The following is a 20319-nucleotide window of genomic DNA, read 5'->3' as shown; positions in this document are numbered from 1 at the left end:
ATTGATGCTCCCCTCCAAAACACTTAAGATATCCATAACAAAATAATAAATGATTTATAACAATTAGCAACTATGTGAGTTCTGAATCATTTTTATCTGTTTCCTTACAAAATGTTCAAACTAGGTAAATAACCATCAGTGGTCATTATAGCATGCTTTATACTTTCTTCTCTTCCCTTTCTCTGCCTTCAAATTCTCATTGTTTCTTAGGGATTCATTATTTAATCATCACTAGGTAGATTTATTTACTATCTTTCTTCTGAAGAGCTTGAGGCATTAGAGGAGAAAAAAGACTCCATAGGACCTAAATTTAATGCTTTCATTACATCTCTATTCCTATCAGATGGAGACTGTAACTCAATGGCAAGGATGTGGGTTCAAATCCAAGGCCTGCTGGCACTCATTTGCTATGCATCTTTGAAAAAGCTATTTGTTTCCTCTGATAGCTGTTTTCTTGTTTCTAAATGAGAATCCTCTTACTCACTTCATAAGTTATGGGAGTAGCAAGAGATAACAGACGTAGAATGCTGGGCACATTAACAGCGATCACTAATGGAGTACATTATTTCTGATATAAATCAGTAACTTGGCCTCAAAGCCCTGAAAAAAGGAATGAAGGGGCCTTAAGAGGAAGATGCGATATTAGTTATGTGCCTTTAGAAATTTTACTTAACATGGGAGTCATTGTTAAGTGGCTATTAATTTAGCACAAGAAAATCACTGTGTTAATTCAGAATAACACTTGCCACATACTGGAGAGTAAAAAGTATTTTTGAATGAATGAATAAAAGCAAGCGGCTTCCAAAGACAAAAAGAGGAAAAAAGAATACCAGTGTGAGTCCTCTCTGTACACTTGGCTATCTACATCTCATTTGGATACCAGTGATCCAAGAACATAAAGAAAGAGGGAGGTCTGAGGTGTGCCAAAGATGGAGGAAGGAAAGGAGAAATAGCAGGCACTGAAGGAAAAAAAAACCCATCTTCAGGAAAATACTATAATCATCTAGTTTTCTGATGATGGATATGGGGAAAGGTGGTATTATTATTCCTTCAGTTTTTAAAATCTTACAGTTCCTAGCTTTTACCCCTCCTCTTAAATATAGAAACATGATGGCACAGGAATATTGTGTTAGGCCTATAGGTCTAGGCTTACTTAAAACCTTAAAATAACTTCCCATTTCAACTCCTCAGATGAAAACAATATACCCCTTAAACCGGAACACTAAACAGATAAAGCAGAAATGGCTTTGTATTTGTTTTAATGGAAATAAAGTATCAGCCAATAACTTGAAGACATTGAATCTTACCTGTGTAGATATATTCCACATAAGCAGGATGAGTTTTTGTGAACACCTCTTTTACTTTTTCTACTTTATCAGCTCTGATTTTTGTTGCAAATGGTGTGTACATAACTGAGAAAGATTCCACTCTGGTGATGGCTTCTTCAATCATGGCCTGAGAGGAAACAAACAACACATGTGGCATCAATAACAACATATGATTTTTTTAAGAATATAAAATAATATAATTACCTTTATGGATGATTTAAATATCTATATACTGTACTGCAAAGATAACATTTTGGTCTTGAATATTCATTAGAATGAAATTTTAATTAGTTCTGGAAATATTATTTCCTATTAAGAAAACCAATTAAATGAAGAAAGTCTATAAACAGACACCTCTACACTGAGCTTGCTTTAAGATAAAAATAAAAGTTCTATTTTCTCATGTGTCATTTTTTACTTGATTTTAAAAATCAAATTCTTAAGTCTAACATAATTATCTTACAGACATTGATGAGCAATTTATACTTTAAAAAAACTAATCGAGATAGCTAGATCAAAGCATTTTCTATAAATAACATGACAAACCACACAAACTAGGTTTTTTTCTTCTTCCAATACCTGGGAAAGCCTTTTGGAACAAGAAAAGCCTTTCTCAACTTCCGCCTAGCAAAGCTTCCCAGCTCTAGATCACAAGAGCTGTTTGAGATGGATTTGGCTATTTAAGAATTTCTTTAAATTTTCTTTGCTCATATACTATTCTTGATAAAGCCTGGCATCACCCTGAACTTCCTGTTTTAAGTAGGTCGTTTAGTATTTGAAACAGACCAAAAAGAAAGTTATGTGAAGTTTTAAAAGGAATTTATTCCTTTCCTACAACTTTTCCTTCTAATGAAGCTTGAACATTGAATTAAAAGTAGAAGTATCTATAGTTATCTTATTTTTCTGAACATAGTGTAAACGCATATTATAAAAATCTACATTTATTTATAGGAGTAAATTTTTTCCCTGACAACTAAGAGTGCCAACAACCAATAAGGAAAAATAATAGATCTGAACTTTCCAACAACAACAACAACAAAACATTTTAACAAACAGCAACTTATATCATTATGGCATAGTATTTTGTACACAAGTTTCTGATTAATATTACAAGTAAGAAGTCGATTTTAAACTGAGAAGCCTAATTTAACTTGTTCATTGCCTACTCCATACATTTGTGACTTCAAATGGCCTCTATGATCATCTAGATTGCATGTACAAGAGCAGCTTTCAAAGAATTTTTGGGATGCAAAGGATCCTCCTTTACCTGAGACTCGAGGTAGAAAATTATGTGTATTTTCCAATTTACATTTTAAATTCCTTGTGGGGTAAATGTCTGAAAGGCTGAATGAAAGAACTTACACTGCCCACAACACTGTCCTTTCCAAGTTCGAGGAACTGGAAGGGAAACAAAGAATACGATTGTGATGCCAAACCCAGAGCCAGCACTCAGATGGAGGTAGCGATGGGTTTTGAGTGTGCACCAGCGTTTGGATGCTAAAGCCTGGATGCCAACTTTGGAAGTCTAACAAGGGTAATACAGGCAGCAGGTTTGCAATTCAGAGATGTGGATGACGAACTCAGACAAGGTATTTAGGCACCAAATTCTGGTCCTGCAGCAAAAATAAAGACCATTTATATTGAGTGCGAGAATAATTTCTCCAGCTTGGTGCTTACATATGTTCACTGTTGGAACCAATCTTGGGATGGCCTGTCCAGACCAAAAAAGTACGTAGTTGTACATAGATGCATGTGGAGTGACGTGCTGAAGAGGGAAGCTGTTCTAGGCCCCAGGGGTAGGGTCACGCTCTGACGTTAACAGCCTTTTGTGAACGTATTGTATTTATTTATTTATGTATTATTTTCAAATTAGAGTTCATTGGGGTGACAATTGTTAGTAAAATTACATAGGTTTCAGGTGTACAATTCTGTAACACCTCATCTATATATCACATTGTGTGTTCACCACCCAGAGTCAGTTCTCCTTCCATCACCATCTATTTGATCCCCTTGCCCTCATCTCCATATTAGTTTTTTAGGGCTGCCATAACAAAGTATCGCACACTGGGTCGCTTAAATGACAGAAATTTATATTCTCATAGTTCCAGAGGTTGGAAGTCTGAGATCAAGGTGTTTGCAGGGTTGACTCTCAGGTCTTTCTCCTTTGTACTCATAGATTGGCTGTGTAGCTTCTCCCTGTGTCTTCACATAGTTTATCCTGTCTGTCTGTGATCTCCTCTTGTAAGGACATCAGTCATATTGGATTAAGGTCCACTCAAAGACCTCATTTTAAGTTACTTTTCTCTTTAAAGACCCTATTTGTAAATATAATCACAATCTCAGCACAGGGTTAGGACTTTAACATATGAATTTGGTGGTGACACATTTAGCCCATAAGAGTTCCTAACACCCAAATAGCTTTTCTGATAGTCTCTCTGAGTATCTTGATAAATGACATTTTGCTTTTAATTTTGGATCAAAAAATTTAGCGAAGGTATTTAATTCTCTAGTTGGCTTCCAGAAAGACACTAATAGTATCCCAGTAAGGCCAGGATAGACGAGAACACTCTCTCCATCCATTTCTTTTCCAACTGCTGGCAGATCAAGTAACTTCTGCAGGGTAGCTTTGCTAAGCCATCTCACAGCATGATCAGTAAGATTCGTGCCCAAGAGCCTACACCAGCTTTTCTGCAAGTGTCAGAAGTGAGGTTTTGTGTGGCAGCTTGATTTGCTCATTTAAGGCACTGTACTCTTGGCATGATGCTCGAGGCATTGCACTCAGGCTTTCCTAGGGCTGTCCACTCAAGAGGGTGTGTTCTGGAGCGCAACCTCCCACTCTCCCCACTCAGAGCCAATAGAAATGGGGTTCTCTTGTGGCTTCTGCCCTCCATCATGAAGATGGGTAAGGAAGTTGGTGAGTGAGCAGTGTGTGTATGTAAGAATAAGAACTGAATTCTCCATGGAGATACTTTCTCAAAGGAAATTATTATAGCCCAAGAAGAAATAGAGAGGGTGCCAAAAAAAAGTATACATATTTTAGGAAAACTGTATTAAAATTGTAATACTCATTATATACTGATAACAAAAGATGAATACAAGTCACATTTGACTTCTGCAATTACAAGAGGTCTCAAAGTGGTTACTGTCAGCGTCCAGACACTTCTGATTACTGTGAACTACTGCTTGAGCAACGTGGGCCATACTTGCAAGCGTTCCTCACTCCTCCGGGGAGAACCTCTGCGACTGAGATTCCCTCTCCGTGTTTAATGGTTACATGCAGTGTGGGACCAACCCATTTCACATCTCCTCCCATCCTACCAGTCTTGAAGTGGCTTATTCTATATGTCCTTAGATGTATGGCTTCGGTCCAGCTAGACTTCAGCGCTTCTCAGTGATGCTTGTTCTGTAGTTTAGTTGTAATTTTGATACGGTCATGAGAAGAGGTATGCACAGCATTTACCTACTCTGCCATCTTGACCGGATCCACATTTATCGAGTTTTAAAGCTTATAGTAACATTTACCAAGAGTGTATGGGGGCAGCTCATTTGCTTTATAAACAGTAACTTGTAATAATTTCTCCTTGTACTTTAGCTCAGCAAAAAGCCACTTGCTACCTCAGATATCAAGTTGCTCAGGATAATTGTATTATATAATGAGAGATGATGGGAGAGACAGGGAGAGAGATATTCCATCAAGAGTAAAGGAAAAGCAATCAAAGCAGAGGGAAAGATGACTAGCCAAAGAGAAATAAAATGTATCTCCCTCTTCCAAACCCAAGAAGCTTGGTTCTTCTTGGTAAAATTTTAAGAGTACTCAAGGTGCCCAGAATAAATTCGGCAGAAACTATAAATCTCAAACATTTTCAGCATGATAACATTACAAAGCTTTTTCCTATCATTTTGCTGGAGGATTTGGAGAAATTGTAACCTTTTAACTATGTTTCCAGTGATGGTGGCTCACTAAGTAGAAATCCTGTCACTTCTAATTAGAAAGTGTGATCAAATTATTATAGATTGTTATCAAATTATTCCTTTAATGCTCCCAATATCAGGGTTGACCATAATTGCAGTCAATTGCTTTACATGCAAGATTAGATCTGGAAGGAACCTTGGGAATTTTCCAGCCCGATTCACTGAGTTGGAGATGACTTAAGTGACTTGGAGAGGCTTAAGTGACTTTTCTCAGGATGAATAGCTCTTTAACTTTATAGAATTCAAAATTAGGGTCTCAAATATTATATTTCACTTGGTCTTTAGAAAATTATGGCTTTACCTCCTGGGTTAAAAACAGTCATAACAAAATATTTTATCTCCTAAAGTATTTAATTTACTTTAATTTTGCAGTATATGTGAATGCTGTAGAATTTTAGAACATATGTATGTGTATATAATATAGGCACATGGTTAGGAATTTTTCAGACTCCCTTGCAGTTAAGTGTGGCCATGTGCCTGAGTGTGGGCCAATGGAATGTAGGCAGGAGTGATACTCTTTCCAGGCCTAGCCCATAAACCCTACCTAGTATGATCCTGTATTTTCTTTCTGTATCAGCTGCCTGAAGAGGGAAAACTCAGAGTACACGAAGAAAGCTGGAGCTATGCCGTGGAAAGAGTATGGGTTCCCACGTTCCTGACTGGAGGAGAACCAATCAGGAACACACCCATTGGATTATACTGTGAGTGAGAAATCAACTTCTATTTTTAAGTTACTGAAATTTTGGAGTTGTTTGTCATAGCAGTCAATCTATCCTAATACACAAACAATAATAAAAATTGGAATCTCTTTCATAATTCTTTTTTCTATTAAGCCTTATGCATTATAAAAAAGGTAAAGAAAAAAACATGGTATTTTAAGAGGTAAAATAACTTTTCACTTAGCAGTGTGACGAACGCTTTTATATATCTTACTTCCTTGAATCCTCATAAAGTCCATGTAAGAGGTATTACTAATGAATGAATATTATAATTGTATTGTTTTGTTTTCAGAGTTAACATTATTAGAGTCAAAGGAAGCAGTGGTATACTTGCAAGATATAAATGACTGAGACGAGAAACTTTAGTCTCTAGTGGCTAATATGTCTCTTTGTTATTATATTAATAATGATAGAATTTTGAATGATGAATTGAATTTTCTAGAAAATAAATTTTGTGAGCAACATTTTTCAAATTAATCCCTATAAATATATATAGGTTTAATTTGAATTTTAATTTTCTTTCTCTTTAGGAATTAACCTAAGGAGAAAATTTTCCTAAAGAGCACACTATCCTACCTTGAGACTTCCTTTGGTTTGCTTATTTATTCTGTTCTTTCGAGTCCATATATAAGTGAGATTATATGGTATTTGTCTTTCTGAGTCTGACTTATTTCACTTATCATAATAATATCCTCTAGGTCCACCCATGTTGTTGCAACGTTAAGATTTTCATTCTTTTTTATGGCAGAGTAATACTCCACAATTTCTGTATCCAACTGTTTATTGATGGGTATTTCAGTTGTTTCCATATCTTGGCTATTGTAACGGTGCCATAGTAAACAGAGTGGTGTATATATATATATTTTTTCAAAGTAATGTTTTGGATTTTTTTTGATAAATACCCAGGAGTGGAATTGCTGGGTCATAAGGTAGTTCTATTTTTAATTTTTTGAGGAACCTCCATGTTTTTCCCATAGTGGCTGCACCAATCTGCAATCCTACCAGCAGTGCACAATATATATATCCATATATTATGTATTCATGTATGTACACTGCTATCCATTATCCAATCTGGTTAGCATAGGGTTAAGGTTTTATATACGATGTTTCAATTAGCTGAATAACTTCAGAATTTGATGCCTAAAATTTACCCTGTATTAGTCTGTAATCATTTATATTTTGTAGCAAAATTTTATTTCCATTTCCTTTTGGCATAGAACTACGGAGATGAAAGGCATCTAAGTTATTTTAAAATCACTCAACTTTATAACCAAGGAAGCTGAGGGTGGTGAGTTCCGGTGACTCACCTGAGGTCACAAAATTAGACAGAAGCAAGACAGTAACCTAAGTCTCCTAAACCAGTAGTTTCTCTTAACGACGAGCAACTTCCCATCCTTCTAATTAGATTATAAATTCCTGGGAGCCAAAGGTCACATATTACTTTCCGTTTTATTTTTCCATGACTGTCTTACCCCTGTCTGAACGATGACAAAGATTTGACTCTAATAGTATCAGAGAAACAAACGAATCACATCAAACCTAAACTAGGTCAAGATCCTCTTCACACAATTAATCCTAACACAAAACAGAATATTCATCCTTCAGACCTGCTGGCCACAGTAAGGCCATTTTTGTCCACTGGCCGCTCATCAGATTTAGGATATATTATCAATTAGCATGCCTGTCTCAAAGAGAAGCATTTATAAAAATTAAATGACAATCTTCTTGATAGGGAAACTTAAATAGTGTGCTTGAGGTTGTCTAGCTTATTAAAGGCAAAATACATACAATTTATAAATAGAATTTAAAGTACGTTCTTGTTCTAAAGCCGCTGACTAATTTTCTGCTTGCACATTGGAGAAACACCAGCTGATAGAAACTCAGAGTGATAAATGTGGGTTTCAGCAGCCTCCAGACTCTTTAGGATGCCAAAGAGCTTTTATTCTCGATGACTTAAAACGTGTCACCAAAAGGTATCACAGCAATAAATAGCGACATTACTGTAATTATTTCATAAGCATAATTGCATATAACGAATGACTTTTAGCCTCTGTGTTCAGTGGTAAATGTCAACAGAGTTTGGGACCCTTTTTCTGTCATGGTGCATTTCATCTCTATATTTTGTTTAGTTTTATGAAAGTAGGTATTCCTTTCCCTAACTGTATGTTGTTTTCTGATTGTATTTCTTGACTGGTGATTTTTAGATTGAAGTATGGCTCACTGGTGCACACAACTGGTTAATGGCAGGGTTGGGACAAGAACCTGGTGACCTGGTTCCCAGACTTGTACTGCTTTTTCCATCAAGCATCTGTTTTATCTCTTGAGCTACTATGCAAGGTGATTTTGAGTGGAAAAGTCAAGGATGCACTTGAAAAAGTGTATATTGGAGAAGTAAAAAGATTTCAAGGATATTTAATTTAGAGACAAGACATAGGTTGCGAGGACTAACTTTCTGTCGTCAGAAAGCAACCTGCCCTTATACTCTGCCTATGTAAACTTTGTTTAGTTCATTGATGAGTTTATACAACTCATTTATTAATTAAATGAGTGGTCACGGTGCATTGGACAAGTGCTGTAAATAAATTATTCTGTTTATTTGTTAAGACAACACTGGAAAACAGGCATTGGTATCCCATGTTACAGATGAGGAACACTCAGTCTTTATATTATACATTATGCAGTAGTTTACATGTGATAGAGCTGGGATTCAAATCAGTTTCATGTCAGTCAGAGCCTGCTGTTCTGAGCTATTCATGCGGTGCGGGTGCATAAATGAGGTCTATACCCCTGTCCAGCACTAAGATAGGAGTGCCAATATAGGAAGGGCTCCTTTATAAAGCTTATTAAATACAGGGCAGAAATGAAACCCTTAGCAGGAAGAAAAAAGTTCTAAAGGAGCCTTCCAATGAAGGAAATGTTCATATTGGAAGCTCGTAGATCTGTGGCCCTGGTGGGGTACAGACCAAGGAGGGGTGATGGTCTAACTGGAGTCCAGTAAAAGGGACGACTATGCCATATAGAAAAGTGTCTCTACAGTGCTGGAGTCTAGTACTCAAAGTTTATCTTTAGCATAGTCCTATCTCCCCTTGATTTCTTTTTTTCCTGAAGTGTAAGCTTTGTTTGGCAACCAGACACCTCTTCTTTTTCTGTCTTATTTGCTCATAATTAATCCCTTCCAGTCTGTGGCTCCTCCCAGAGGACTTTGTATTAGACAATAGATTGAAGTAGGACAGTACTATGGGGCAGGTGTCCTCCTATGTGTGACTCCCCGTCACTAAGGTGTCTCAGAATGCGGATACCTGCATCAGTGAGAAATGTGAGGGACTTGCCAAAGTGTGTATATATATACATACTCTGTGATGACAACAATGAGCTACAGCGTCAAGTGATATTAAATGAAATGAAGGGCTATCTTCAAGAGACCTGCCACTATACTTCCAAGTTATCTGTGTCCGGTCTCCAGTCTTATCTCTGATTTGTGTCTTACACGTGAATGTTAAAGCAGGCCAATCCCCACCTGATGGAGAATAAATGAAATGAAGACTTGCCCTGCTTATTATCATGTTTTTCATCTCTTTATTTTTGGCTTGACATAGTGTTCCCACGGTTTCCTTGAGGTTATTATCCCTCAGAGGTTGTTGGCTCCTGGTTGAGGCTGTACTTTATGAAATAGCACCTATGCTATCTTGGATAAAAACAGATTAGCTTAACGTTACCTTGTGATCCTGAGAAAAAGTAAATCATGCACATGTTAAAGGTTGACATTTAAAATGCCAAGTTCTCATTATTTGGAAGAGGGGAGGTTATAACAAAGAAAATGATTTAAGCAGGAACTACAGTACAGGTAGAATAGGTAGTCTTCAATAATTAGTGAGGAAAATACAATCATCTGACTTCAAGAAAAGAGGAAAATTTATTTTTAATTCGTGTACAACACCATCGAAAGAATGGCTGAATACAAATAAAAACATCAAAAGCTTTGAGCATTACCAATTATCTTATACCTGGGTGAACACAGCTTAAAAAATGTCATGATTTCATGGAATAGTTATTCCATATCTCCAACTGCTTAAAAAAAGTGACCTCAATTTCTCTGTAAGCTTGTAAATCAATAACCCATAAAAATCAATGAGAAATATAAAAGATAACCATAAAAACCTCTAAATTTGGTTTTAACAATTTTTGATTTTGATTTGCAAACAAAAACAGAGAAGGAATCAACATGTTTACAAATTTAAACTGGAAGGCAAAGCTTCTACATAAACAAAAAAAACCTTACGGCAACTAGCAGAACAGCCAGAGGACTCCTGGGAATCAAACAGCTATACTTACCTAAATTTGTTCAGGTAAAAGAAGACCCAAATTGCCTTAAATCTCTGAAACCCATATCATTCTCAAATGAGGGAAAATGAAAAGAAATTTTGAGGTTACTTTTATCTTCCTTAACAACGGTCAGAAACCCAAAAAGCTTTTCAGGAGAGGGTGGGAGGAGAAGCTGACTGTTTAAATGTGGGCTTCTTTCATCCCCTACTGATATTACTGCAAAACCAAAGCAGCATCATTAAAAAAAAGAAGTAAATTTTTCTCAGGAGTAGGTGAGGATTAATTTTCTTGCTTGATACGATGCCACCATTTTCTAAGTAACTTGAATTACCAACTTGCTGATAGTGGGCTGATGTACAAGTGAAGTATGCTGCCCCCTGCAGGGCATATTCTGCGGCCATGTCTCCAAATTCGTAGGAGATCTGGATGCCTGCCTTTTTTTTCTTTTTCTTTTTCTTTTTTTTTTGAAGCAGGAGACAAAGCTGTCTATTTCTCAGTGACAATGGGGCTTCAAAGGCAGACAATCTGAGAAAATGTGGCACTCTGACTAAAATTCACATGGAGGTGAAGTAACTGGATGTTGGACTCATTTTTGAAAGAAGGGTTTGGCTCTTTGCAGGTACATGTGGGGTTGAAGAGGAGAGACATTGTGGGGAGAAGGAAGGGATGGGTCAGTTAAAAAGCAACTTCACCTACTTGACAGTCTAGCAAAATCAATGTCACCAAATATATATATGTAATAGTATTGAAATGTACACGAGTTTAATATGTTTATGGTTCAGATGCTTTCCTTCCTCCTTCCCTCCCTCTCTTCCTTCCTCCTTCCTTTTCTCCCTTTCTTTCTGCCTTCCTAATGCCTGGGACACTCACAGAACGTCAATAGAAGAACTACACAAAACTATATAAACAGAAAATAATGTCACGGTCACTATCTCCTTCACGGGAACACTCAACCTTGGATCAAATACATGTCTCAATTACATTTTTCACTTAAAAGTGAACCTCCCCTACTGGCATAGTACCCCAAATAGCATCAAAGCAAAATGAAACACAGGCAGCATTTAACAACGCTGTAACCATGGAAACATATCATTAAAGAATATATAAACAGGAATGAATAATTAGATGAGAAATTCATTTCTACATTTATCTTTACCCAAGACCTAGGAAAGGAAGTTCTCTTTTACCTCTCATCTTAATTTGGACACTTTCTCTCTAGCCTGTCTTTTAACTGAAAAAATATGAGAATTCATAAAATGAGAATTTTAATATTGCCTATCATAATGAGAAAATCTCTTTGTAGGCAAGTGACTAAAAATCTTGCAATGCCCTGAATGCAGGAAATGTAACACTGAATGCAGGGAAGAATCCAGAACCAGCCATGGAATTTGCTTTGGGGATCTTAGGTGGGCAGGAAAACCTAACTTACACATGGTGAGAAGGGGAGAGACATTATTATCCTTTACAAATAGGAAACACAGGTTGCCTCACTTACTGGAGGTGTCTACATAATGAGAAGACTGAAGGGGTAATCTGGGCTGATGCATTATATCAGTGGCATGGTCAGGTATGTAGCATCACCTGTGCAGGTCAGCCGGCACTCTACCTTTGCATCTAGGGAAGCTCTAAAAAACTCTATGGTAGGCTAAGTTAATCATTAACTTAAAAAAAAAAATTGTAAATGGCCTTAGAGACCAACTAGCCCAGGATTGTACATCAGAATCATCTAGTTGGGGGGGGCAGTAGACAAATACAGTGCTCAGTCACCCGTGACTCTGACACAGTTGGTCACTAGACCAGTGTTTCAGAACCACTGACCTAGGCTAACTTCCTCGTTATACCGAAGCAGAAGCCAAAGTCTAGAGCAGTAGTGGCAGATTGAGTTGATGGTCTCAATTTCCCCCTTCCTATAGCAATAGCACACCTTTGTCATGGCTTTGCAGTGAGCAGATGAATTTTATCCCTTGCCCTTGGGCTTGGTCACATGGCTTGTTTTGGTGAATGGAATATTAGCAAGCATGGTATGTGCAAAGGCTTGAAATGTGCTTATATGGTTTTGCATTCCCTCTGAGAATCCTGCATCTTGCCACAAGTAAAACAGACATCAGGTAGCCACTGGTCAAGGGAGGATGAGAGACATGTGGATCATACTTGGGTCTATTGGCAACCTAGTTAAGGCCAGCCAAGACCAGCCTAGATCAGTAAAATCCAAGCCAACATGCTTATTGTTATAAGCCCCTGAGTTTTAGAGTGATTTGGTACACAGCAGTATTTGTCATGTGTTGTTGTAGCAGTAGCTGACTAATATAGAAATGAAGTGTCTTATTCAAAATTGAATTCTAGCACTGGAAAAAGCAGTTACGTCTTGTGAATCTCAGGCCTGATCTCTGTCTATTGCTCATATTGCCTGTTTCCTTTTGCTTCCCGTCCTTCACAGAGTCAAGCACAGATATCCGTTGCCTTCATGAGGTCCTTCTGCTCCACTTACATTCCCTATATTTCAAAACATTCTGTCACCTTTCCTGACTAGAGCTTGTATTGTGTCACCTTTTGTCATCAGAGTTTACCTTTCCTTCCATCTTGTTCTTTCAGGATTATGTTTTCATGTGTCCAAAGAGACTAAGAAGTCTCAAATAAATTAATTCCCACAGTTGTGTTCAGGGGTCACCCATTAATCAATAAAATACTTCCCAATAAAATTCTTTTGCATATGACCTAGGGATGGCTAGAGACTCAATGAAAAATGGTGGGAATGTAAGCATGATACATGGCAATTGACAGGGAAAATATATATATATTTTTAAATTAAAGTTTATTGGGGTGACAATTGTTAGTAAAGTTACATAGATTTCAGGTGTACAATTCTGTAATACATTATCTATATCTCACATTGTGTGTTCACCACCCAGAGTCAGTTCTCCTTCCATGACCATATATTAGACCCTGTTTTCCCTCTTCTTGAGCCTCCCTCCCCCCTTTCTCTCTGGTAAGCCCTAAACTATTGTCTATGAGTTTTTGTTCCTTCATTTGTTTGTCTTGTTCTTTTGCTGTTTTCAGTTTTATATACCATATCAGTGAAATCATATGGTTCTCTACGTTTTCTGTCTGACTTATTTCGCTTAGCATTATAATCTCAAGATCCATCCATGTTGTCACAAATGGTACTATTTCATCTTTTCTTACTGCCGAATACCGTGTTTCCCCCAAAATAATACCTAGCTGGACCATCAGCTCTAATGCGTCTTTTGGAGCAAAAGTTAATATAAGACCCGGTCTTATTTTACTATAATGTAAGACCGAGTCATATCTAACATAACATAATATAAGACTGGGTCTTATGTTAATTTTTGCTCCAAAAGACGCATTAGAGCTGATGGTCCAGCTAAGTCTTATTTTCGGGGAAACACAGTAGTATTCCATTGTGTATATATACCACAGCTTCTTTATCAATTCATCTATGGAAGGATATTTTGCTTGTTTCCAGGTCTTGGCACCATAAATAAAGCTGCAATAAACACTGGAGCGCACATGTCTTTATGGATAAATATTTTCAGATTTTTTGGGTAGATATCCAGGAGAGGGATTGCTGGGTCATATGGTAATTCTATTCTTAATTTTTTGAGGAACCTCCACACTGCCTTCCATAACGGCTTCACCAGTCTGCATTCCCACCAACAGTGGATGAGGGTTCCTTTTTTCTCCACAGCCTCTCCAACACTTGTAACTATTTGTCGTGTTGATGATAGCCATTCTGACTGGGGTGAGGTGATATCTCATTGTGGTTTTTATTTGCATTTCTCTGATGATTAGTGATGTTGAGCATTTTTTCGTATGTCGATATGCCATTTGTATGTCCTCTTTGGAGAAATGTCTCTTCAGGTCCTCTGCCCACTTTTCAATTGGGTTGTTTGTTTTCTTGTTGTTGAATTATATGAGTTCCTTGTATATTTTGGATATTAGCCCTTTATCGGAGGTGCTGTTTGCAAAAATCTTCTTCCATTCATTTGGTTGCCTCTTTATTTTTTTGATAGTTTCTTTTGCTGTGCAGAAGCTTTTAAGTTTGATATAGTCATATTCATTTATTTTAGCTTTTACTTCCCTTGCCTTTGGAGTCAAATTCATAAAATGCTCTTTGAACCCAATGTCCATAAATTTAGTACCTATGCTTTCTTCTATGCAGTTTATTGTTTCAGGTCTTAAGCTTAGGTCTTTGATCCATTTTGAATTAATTTTGGTACTTGGTGACATATAGCAGCAGTCCAGTTTCATTCTTTTGCTTTCCAATTTTCCCAGCACCATTTATTGAAGAGGCTGTCTTTTCTCCATTGCATGTTTTTTGCTTCTTTGTCAAAAATTATCTGTCCATATTTATGTTTGTTTATTTTTGGATTCTCAATTCTATTCCATTGGTCTGTGTGTCTGTTTTTCTGCCAATACCATGCTGTTTTGATTATTGCTGCCCTGTAGTATAAGCTAACGTCAGGGAGTGTGATACCTCCAGCATTGTTCATTTTTCTTAGGATTGCTTTCACTATTCAGAGTCTTTTGTGGTTCCATACAAATGTGATGATTTTTTGTTCTATTTCTTTAAAAAATGCCATTGGGATTTTGATGGGGATTGCATTAAATCTGTATATTGCTTTGGGTAATATGGCCATGTGTTGATTCTTCCAATTATTGAGCATGGAATGTCTTTCAATTTCTGTGTGTTTCTTCAAGGTCTTTTAAAAATATCTTATAGTTTTCAGCATATAGGTCTTTCACATCCTTGGTTAAGTTTATTCCTAGGTATTTTATTCTTTTTGTTGCAATTGCAAAAGGAATTTATTTTTTAATTTCTTTTTCTGTGATTTCATTGTTAGGGTACAGGAATGCAATGGAGTTTTGCATGTTGACTTTGTAGCCAGCACCTTTACTGCATTTGTTTATTGTTTCTAATAGCTTTTTGGTGGAGACTTTAGGGTTTCTATGTATAGCATCATCTCATCTGCAAAGAGCGACAATTTAACTTCTTCATTCTCAATTTGGATACCTTTTATTTCTTTCTCTTGCCTGAAAATATTATGTAATCTAGATACTATAAGGTCTGGGTTGCTCTTAGGTACTCCTTGTCCAAATATTTGATAAATTCTCAGCCTGACAAATAAATAAATAAATAGACTATAAATGTAAGCTGTTAAGAGAAATGCTCATATGATGTTTCTACTTTGTTCCTTTCTGTGAACATTTTTTTCACATGGGAGCAAATCTTTAGAGAGAACACATTTTTCTTCTCCAGAATATGTAGGTGTTTTGTTAAAGATAATCAAAATTTTTTTTCTGTTTCCTTGACCTTCTGTTGCCTATAATTTCACGTTGAAGATTTATTTTTATTCTGAAGTTGACATTATAAAATTTAACCATGTAAATTACTAATAATAGAATGACTTTGCAATATCAAGAAGAAAAACAAAGAACTGGAGTGAAAATGTTAGTCTTCATCATTAGTATGAGGGATCAACTTATGTTCAGTGTTCTGGTTAGTACAGAGAAATCCATTAGCTTGCTGCTGCCTTGACTGCCATGTTTGAAAGAAGAAGCTAATAGCTAAGACTTTAGGATTTGTGTGGAGACACCAAGAAGCACAGAAACCAATGAGACAAAAGATTCTTGCTAATCTACAACCTTCTAATATTCTGATGCATCCCAAACTCAACTAAAGCACAAGAATTGTCCACAGTTGTGAACTTAACACACACACACACACACACACACACACACACAACTACTTGTTGAATTCATGTAAGCACTGAATTTTTAAATCACAAACAAAACAACTATTCCAAAATATTTTCAACATTATTGGCTTGAGCTTCACGTCAAGCCAATATTTAATTTGGTTGATTGAATAATTTACCAAATACATATTAAGCCGCTTTTTCAAATTCACTTGGATGGCACTTAGAAGAAAAACAGATTAAGAATTGGTGTCTAATTTTAGTACCATCTATTTTTCTTGGTAAATAATTTGTGTTAGAATATATACTCCTTGAAGACAGGGTGATGTCTATCTCGTTCGCTGCTGTATTTCCAACACATAGCACAGTGCCTAACACATAGTTACTAATAAGTGCTCAATAAATATTTGCTGAATGAGTATGAATGACAAATACAATTTGAGAGTAAAGAAGAAAGGTATCCACTAATTTAAGAGGTGTCTGGAGATGCTGGATTGGAAAGGTTTCAAGCTTGAATGACTACATTGCATTTTAAGGAGGCACTGCATAACACCAGCATTCCGGGTGCTATTTTTTGCTTTGAGTGCTGGAAGCAAGAAATGGCTCCTGCTAGGCTCAGTACCAAAGAGAAAAAGGGCAGTTGCAAAGACAAAGGATAGCTCAAGTATCTTAACCTGTGGTCTGTGAACCCCTGAAAGCCAAGGAAGGGCTTTAGGGGCCTACAGACTGTGCATCCTCTTCCTTTAACATGTGGCTGGGAAAGTCTTCTCAGTGCAGCCAGCTCCTGATTTTGTCCTTTGCGAATAATTACGCCAAAGAAATATTCCTTTTTGGTGAGCCCTCTTTGGAAACTGTTTATGCCATTGATATCTCTGAAATGGTGAACATTTCAATGCCAAGTACAACTTGAATTGGATGGAAAGTCTTGGTATTTTCTGCACAGATGGACGACCTGTGAAGTTGGCACTGACTCAGCCTTTGCTTCTTCACTAAGGAAAGATGTTCCACATATCAGGCTTTCTACATGGACCTGTATTGGTGTCAGCAGCCCTTCCAACAATCCCAAAAGAGGTCTTTCTACTGCTGTGAAAGTCTTCACCATCCTCAGAGCCAAGAACTCGAATCAGTGCCTCTTCAGTAGATCTTTGTCAAGATACAAGAGCACACACCATGAGGTTCTTTCCTATGAAAAAAGTTTGTTGGCAATCCAGAAAAGAAATTTAGAAATGATTTGGTTTGGTTAACTCTTTAAAAAGTTTTAAGAGAAAAGAAAACCCCTTCTTAGAACAAATCGATAGTGAGAAGTTCATTCGGGGACTAGCTTTATATGGATGATATCTTAGTAGATAAATGAAGCAAATCTTTTGATTGAAATGCTGAATTTACTATTAGAGATACTGCTGAAAACTGGGAACTTTTTTTGGTCAAGCTGCTACTTGAAATGAAGTAGCTGGAGTCAAATAGCAATAGGAATTTTCCAATACTAGAGGTAAGACTGACAAAGTCTGGTGAGTTTCTAGGTACAAAAATCTATAGACATTCAGCAAATGGCTTACCTGTTGTACAGGTCACTTTTTGTTCGGGTGGCTTTAACATTGAAACAAATTGCTGACACAAATAGCCTTGATGATATAGATTTAACAAACATAATCTCATTGACATGAGGACAAAGGAAATGTTGTAATACGAATTGGGGTATTTTTTGATGCATGACTACTTCTGTACTGTGAGCTATAGGAGATCTGACTCCATTAGATATTCAAGACTGTGAGTCAGCGTTTTACCTCTCATGCCATCAAATTGAAAAGTTGACATTGATGAGATGTCAAATATAATATTTCAATTTCTTATTCCAGGAAAATTGCAGAACCTTCTCACAAGAGTGAGAAAGCCATAATTCTCTGTAAATGCTGCTTTGGTATCCCGATAGGTGTGGGAGATCAATTTCCAATGCAACGAGATACGAATAAATAGTAAGCACATTTTTCTCTATGTAGGTATTTATGGGTATTGTTTCTAGGCGGATGCTTGTAAATGGAATCAGATTCTCAGAAAATGTTTGTGACTCAAAACGAAAAAAAATTAAAAAAGAACAGTTAAGGTGGGGGAGGGGATTATCAGGCAGCTTGCTCGTTCAGTGGGGTCCCTTTGCATTTGTTTCATGGGAGTTCTGCAACAAAATTAGCTGTTATCGTCTTTTCTTACTCCACTGTTGAGTGTTGCATATCAGAGTAGTCTCTGTTACTCACATTGCAGGAGATAAAGCCACACACAAGACAACCCATATGGCTGAGAGCATGGCTGAAAGTGAAGGTAGGAAAACAGGAACTGGAAACAGGAGTGGAAGAAGAGGAAATCTTGTATGTTTGTTTCCCGATTCCACTTAAATCTAGTCCTGGATCTAAGGAGCAAAGGGCTTGGGAGGTGAACTAGAGTTTACTATAAATTTCTTCTTGGAACTATATTATTACTTTAGGAGCAATATAAAATTCGTAAGAGTAGAGGATTCCAAATAGCTAATTCTCAGCCTGACTAGGACTTTCCATTTTGCTAATTCAGAATTGTGATGAGGTCTTGAGGTGTGTGAGAAGAGGAGGGTGGCTGATTACAGAACATGGGTTATCAGGTTGCAGAGGCATGCTTGCAAGTATGGTCTGGTGACAAGTCATTTCCAACCCTTTCTAGCTCTGATGAGGTGACACTATAGAATAACGTGCAAACACTTTTATTCAAAGTGATTATTCCAGTTTTAGCTGTCATATAGTATAGAGTTTATGCCCTTTTTTTTTTCTTGCTAGGTTGATGATATGAAAAAATATTCTTAATACCCTTGAAAGGTGTTCTTGAGCTCACCAAAGGAAAGGTCTGTTCTTTTGCATATAAGAGTTTGTAAGTCAGTGATCTATGAGAGTGGGTGTAGACTGGTTCTCAAATTATTACATTCTGAAATTTTCCATTCCTGTTTAAAATATTTAAAAAAGAATACTTGATCAGGGTTGTAGGGATTTTATGCAATTGAAAGGAAGATATATAGTAATTTCTCTACTTGCAAAGATAGTAAAGCCAGGCTTTGTCTATTCAGTCTTAATAGATTTCTACAAATATAATGCAAATATAATTCCTAGTTTGTGATTTTGGGGGCAAAATTCAACAGTGTAGTTGCCGTGGTGATTTGGATAGTGAGGCATCACTTTCTTTAAAGTTGGCATGGACTGGGCACTCTCCGGCAATGTCCAAGCCTCCTTTTTGATTTAGGGCAGAATAAGGTTTGGGGGAAGATGTATATATTTGAATTAAAATCAGGGAGAAGCTAGCTAGCAGAAGGAAGAATACAACTCGCGAGGCAATGGTGTGTGTGCTGATGTTGGGGCTAGTTAGAGGGCTTTAGTTTATAGAGTTTGTCTGCAGGATGCAATTTTTAGTTATGTGTCTTCTTTTCTTAAAATTTGTGACATCATTTTTGGACATCTAAAAATATGAGATTTTAGTGCTAAAATGGGCTTAAGAATAGACCGTCTCAAACACTTTATGCAAATATAATGTCATGTCTTATTTTCTATTTGAAGCTCTTCTACAGACTAACTTGCCTTAGGTGAGATAAGTATTTGGTGTTAGAACTTGGGCTGAATCAGACCTGACTTCCAGACCAGGGCTGTTGTTCAATATACCAAGTTGCTTCAAATTAAAGGAGAAAAAAAGAATACAAAGAGAAATATGTTTTTCTTATAATTTGTAAATGTAGACTAGTAAAATAATAGTATTTATTCTCTTTTAATATAGAAAACATTCATGTATTATTAGAAATTATTTTCTTAGTTTGAGGTGAATAGTGATATTAATACACTTTGGAAGGTAAAGGAAACAAAAATAATATGAACACAAATTTCAAGCTCTTAATCTGTCTTAGGGTGAACCAACATTGGACCTATTTTTTCTTAGTTCCATGTAGAAAACACAGTAGGTACTCATGTTTATTTAATGAATGAACAAACTAAAATAAACATTCATTTGGGACCTAGTATATGCCAGGTCTGCTAAATATTATCTAATCATCAAGATTTAACTCCTTTCCCACCTCTCTCCAGAAACCTCTGAAACGCTTTAATTAAAAAGTCATCTTTCTTTATCTATAGCCCACATTATTTGCTTATTTGTCACATCTAACAATTCTGTACAACTATTTACTTCCATGCCTATCAGCAACTACTACTGTTTTGCATGTTCCAGATTCCCGTAGAAAAGTCTTAAATTTAGCAAATT

The 20319-nt window shown here is 36.7% G+C and overlaps 1 protein-coding gene across 1 annotated transcript in view; it reads right to left on the bottom strand.

The window, feature by feature from the left end:
• SPATA16 (spermatogenesis associated 16) overlaps positions 1–20319 on the bottom strand; it is a 234513-nt gene that overhangs the window by 58306 nt on the left and 155888 nt on the right. The window contains exon 6 of the mRNA XM_033135364.1: positions 1308–1455. Within this exon, the coding sequence (XP_032991255.1) occupies positions 1308–1455 (148 nt within the window). The remainder of the gene's footprint in view (positions 1–1307; positions 1456–20319) is intronic.

The sequence above is a fragment of the Rhinolophus ferrumequinum genome, chromosome 2 (genome assembly GCF_004115265.2).
Source record: "Rhinolophus ferrumequinum isolate MPI-CBG mRhiFer1 chromosome 2, mRhiFer1_v1.p, whole genome shotgun sequence".
In the NCBI taxonomy this organism is placed as follows: Eukaryota; Metazoa; Chordata; class Mammalia; order Chiroptera; family Rhinolophidae; genus Rhinolophus; species Rhinolophus ferrumequinum.
The sequence above is the reverse complement of the archived record's forward strand: the minus strand, read 5'-3'. Positions and strand labels throughout refer to the sequence as shown.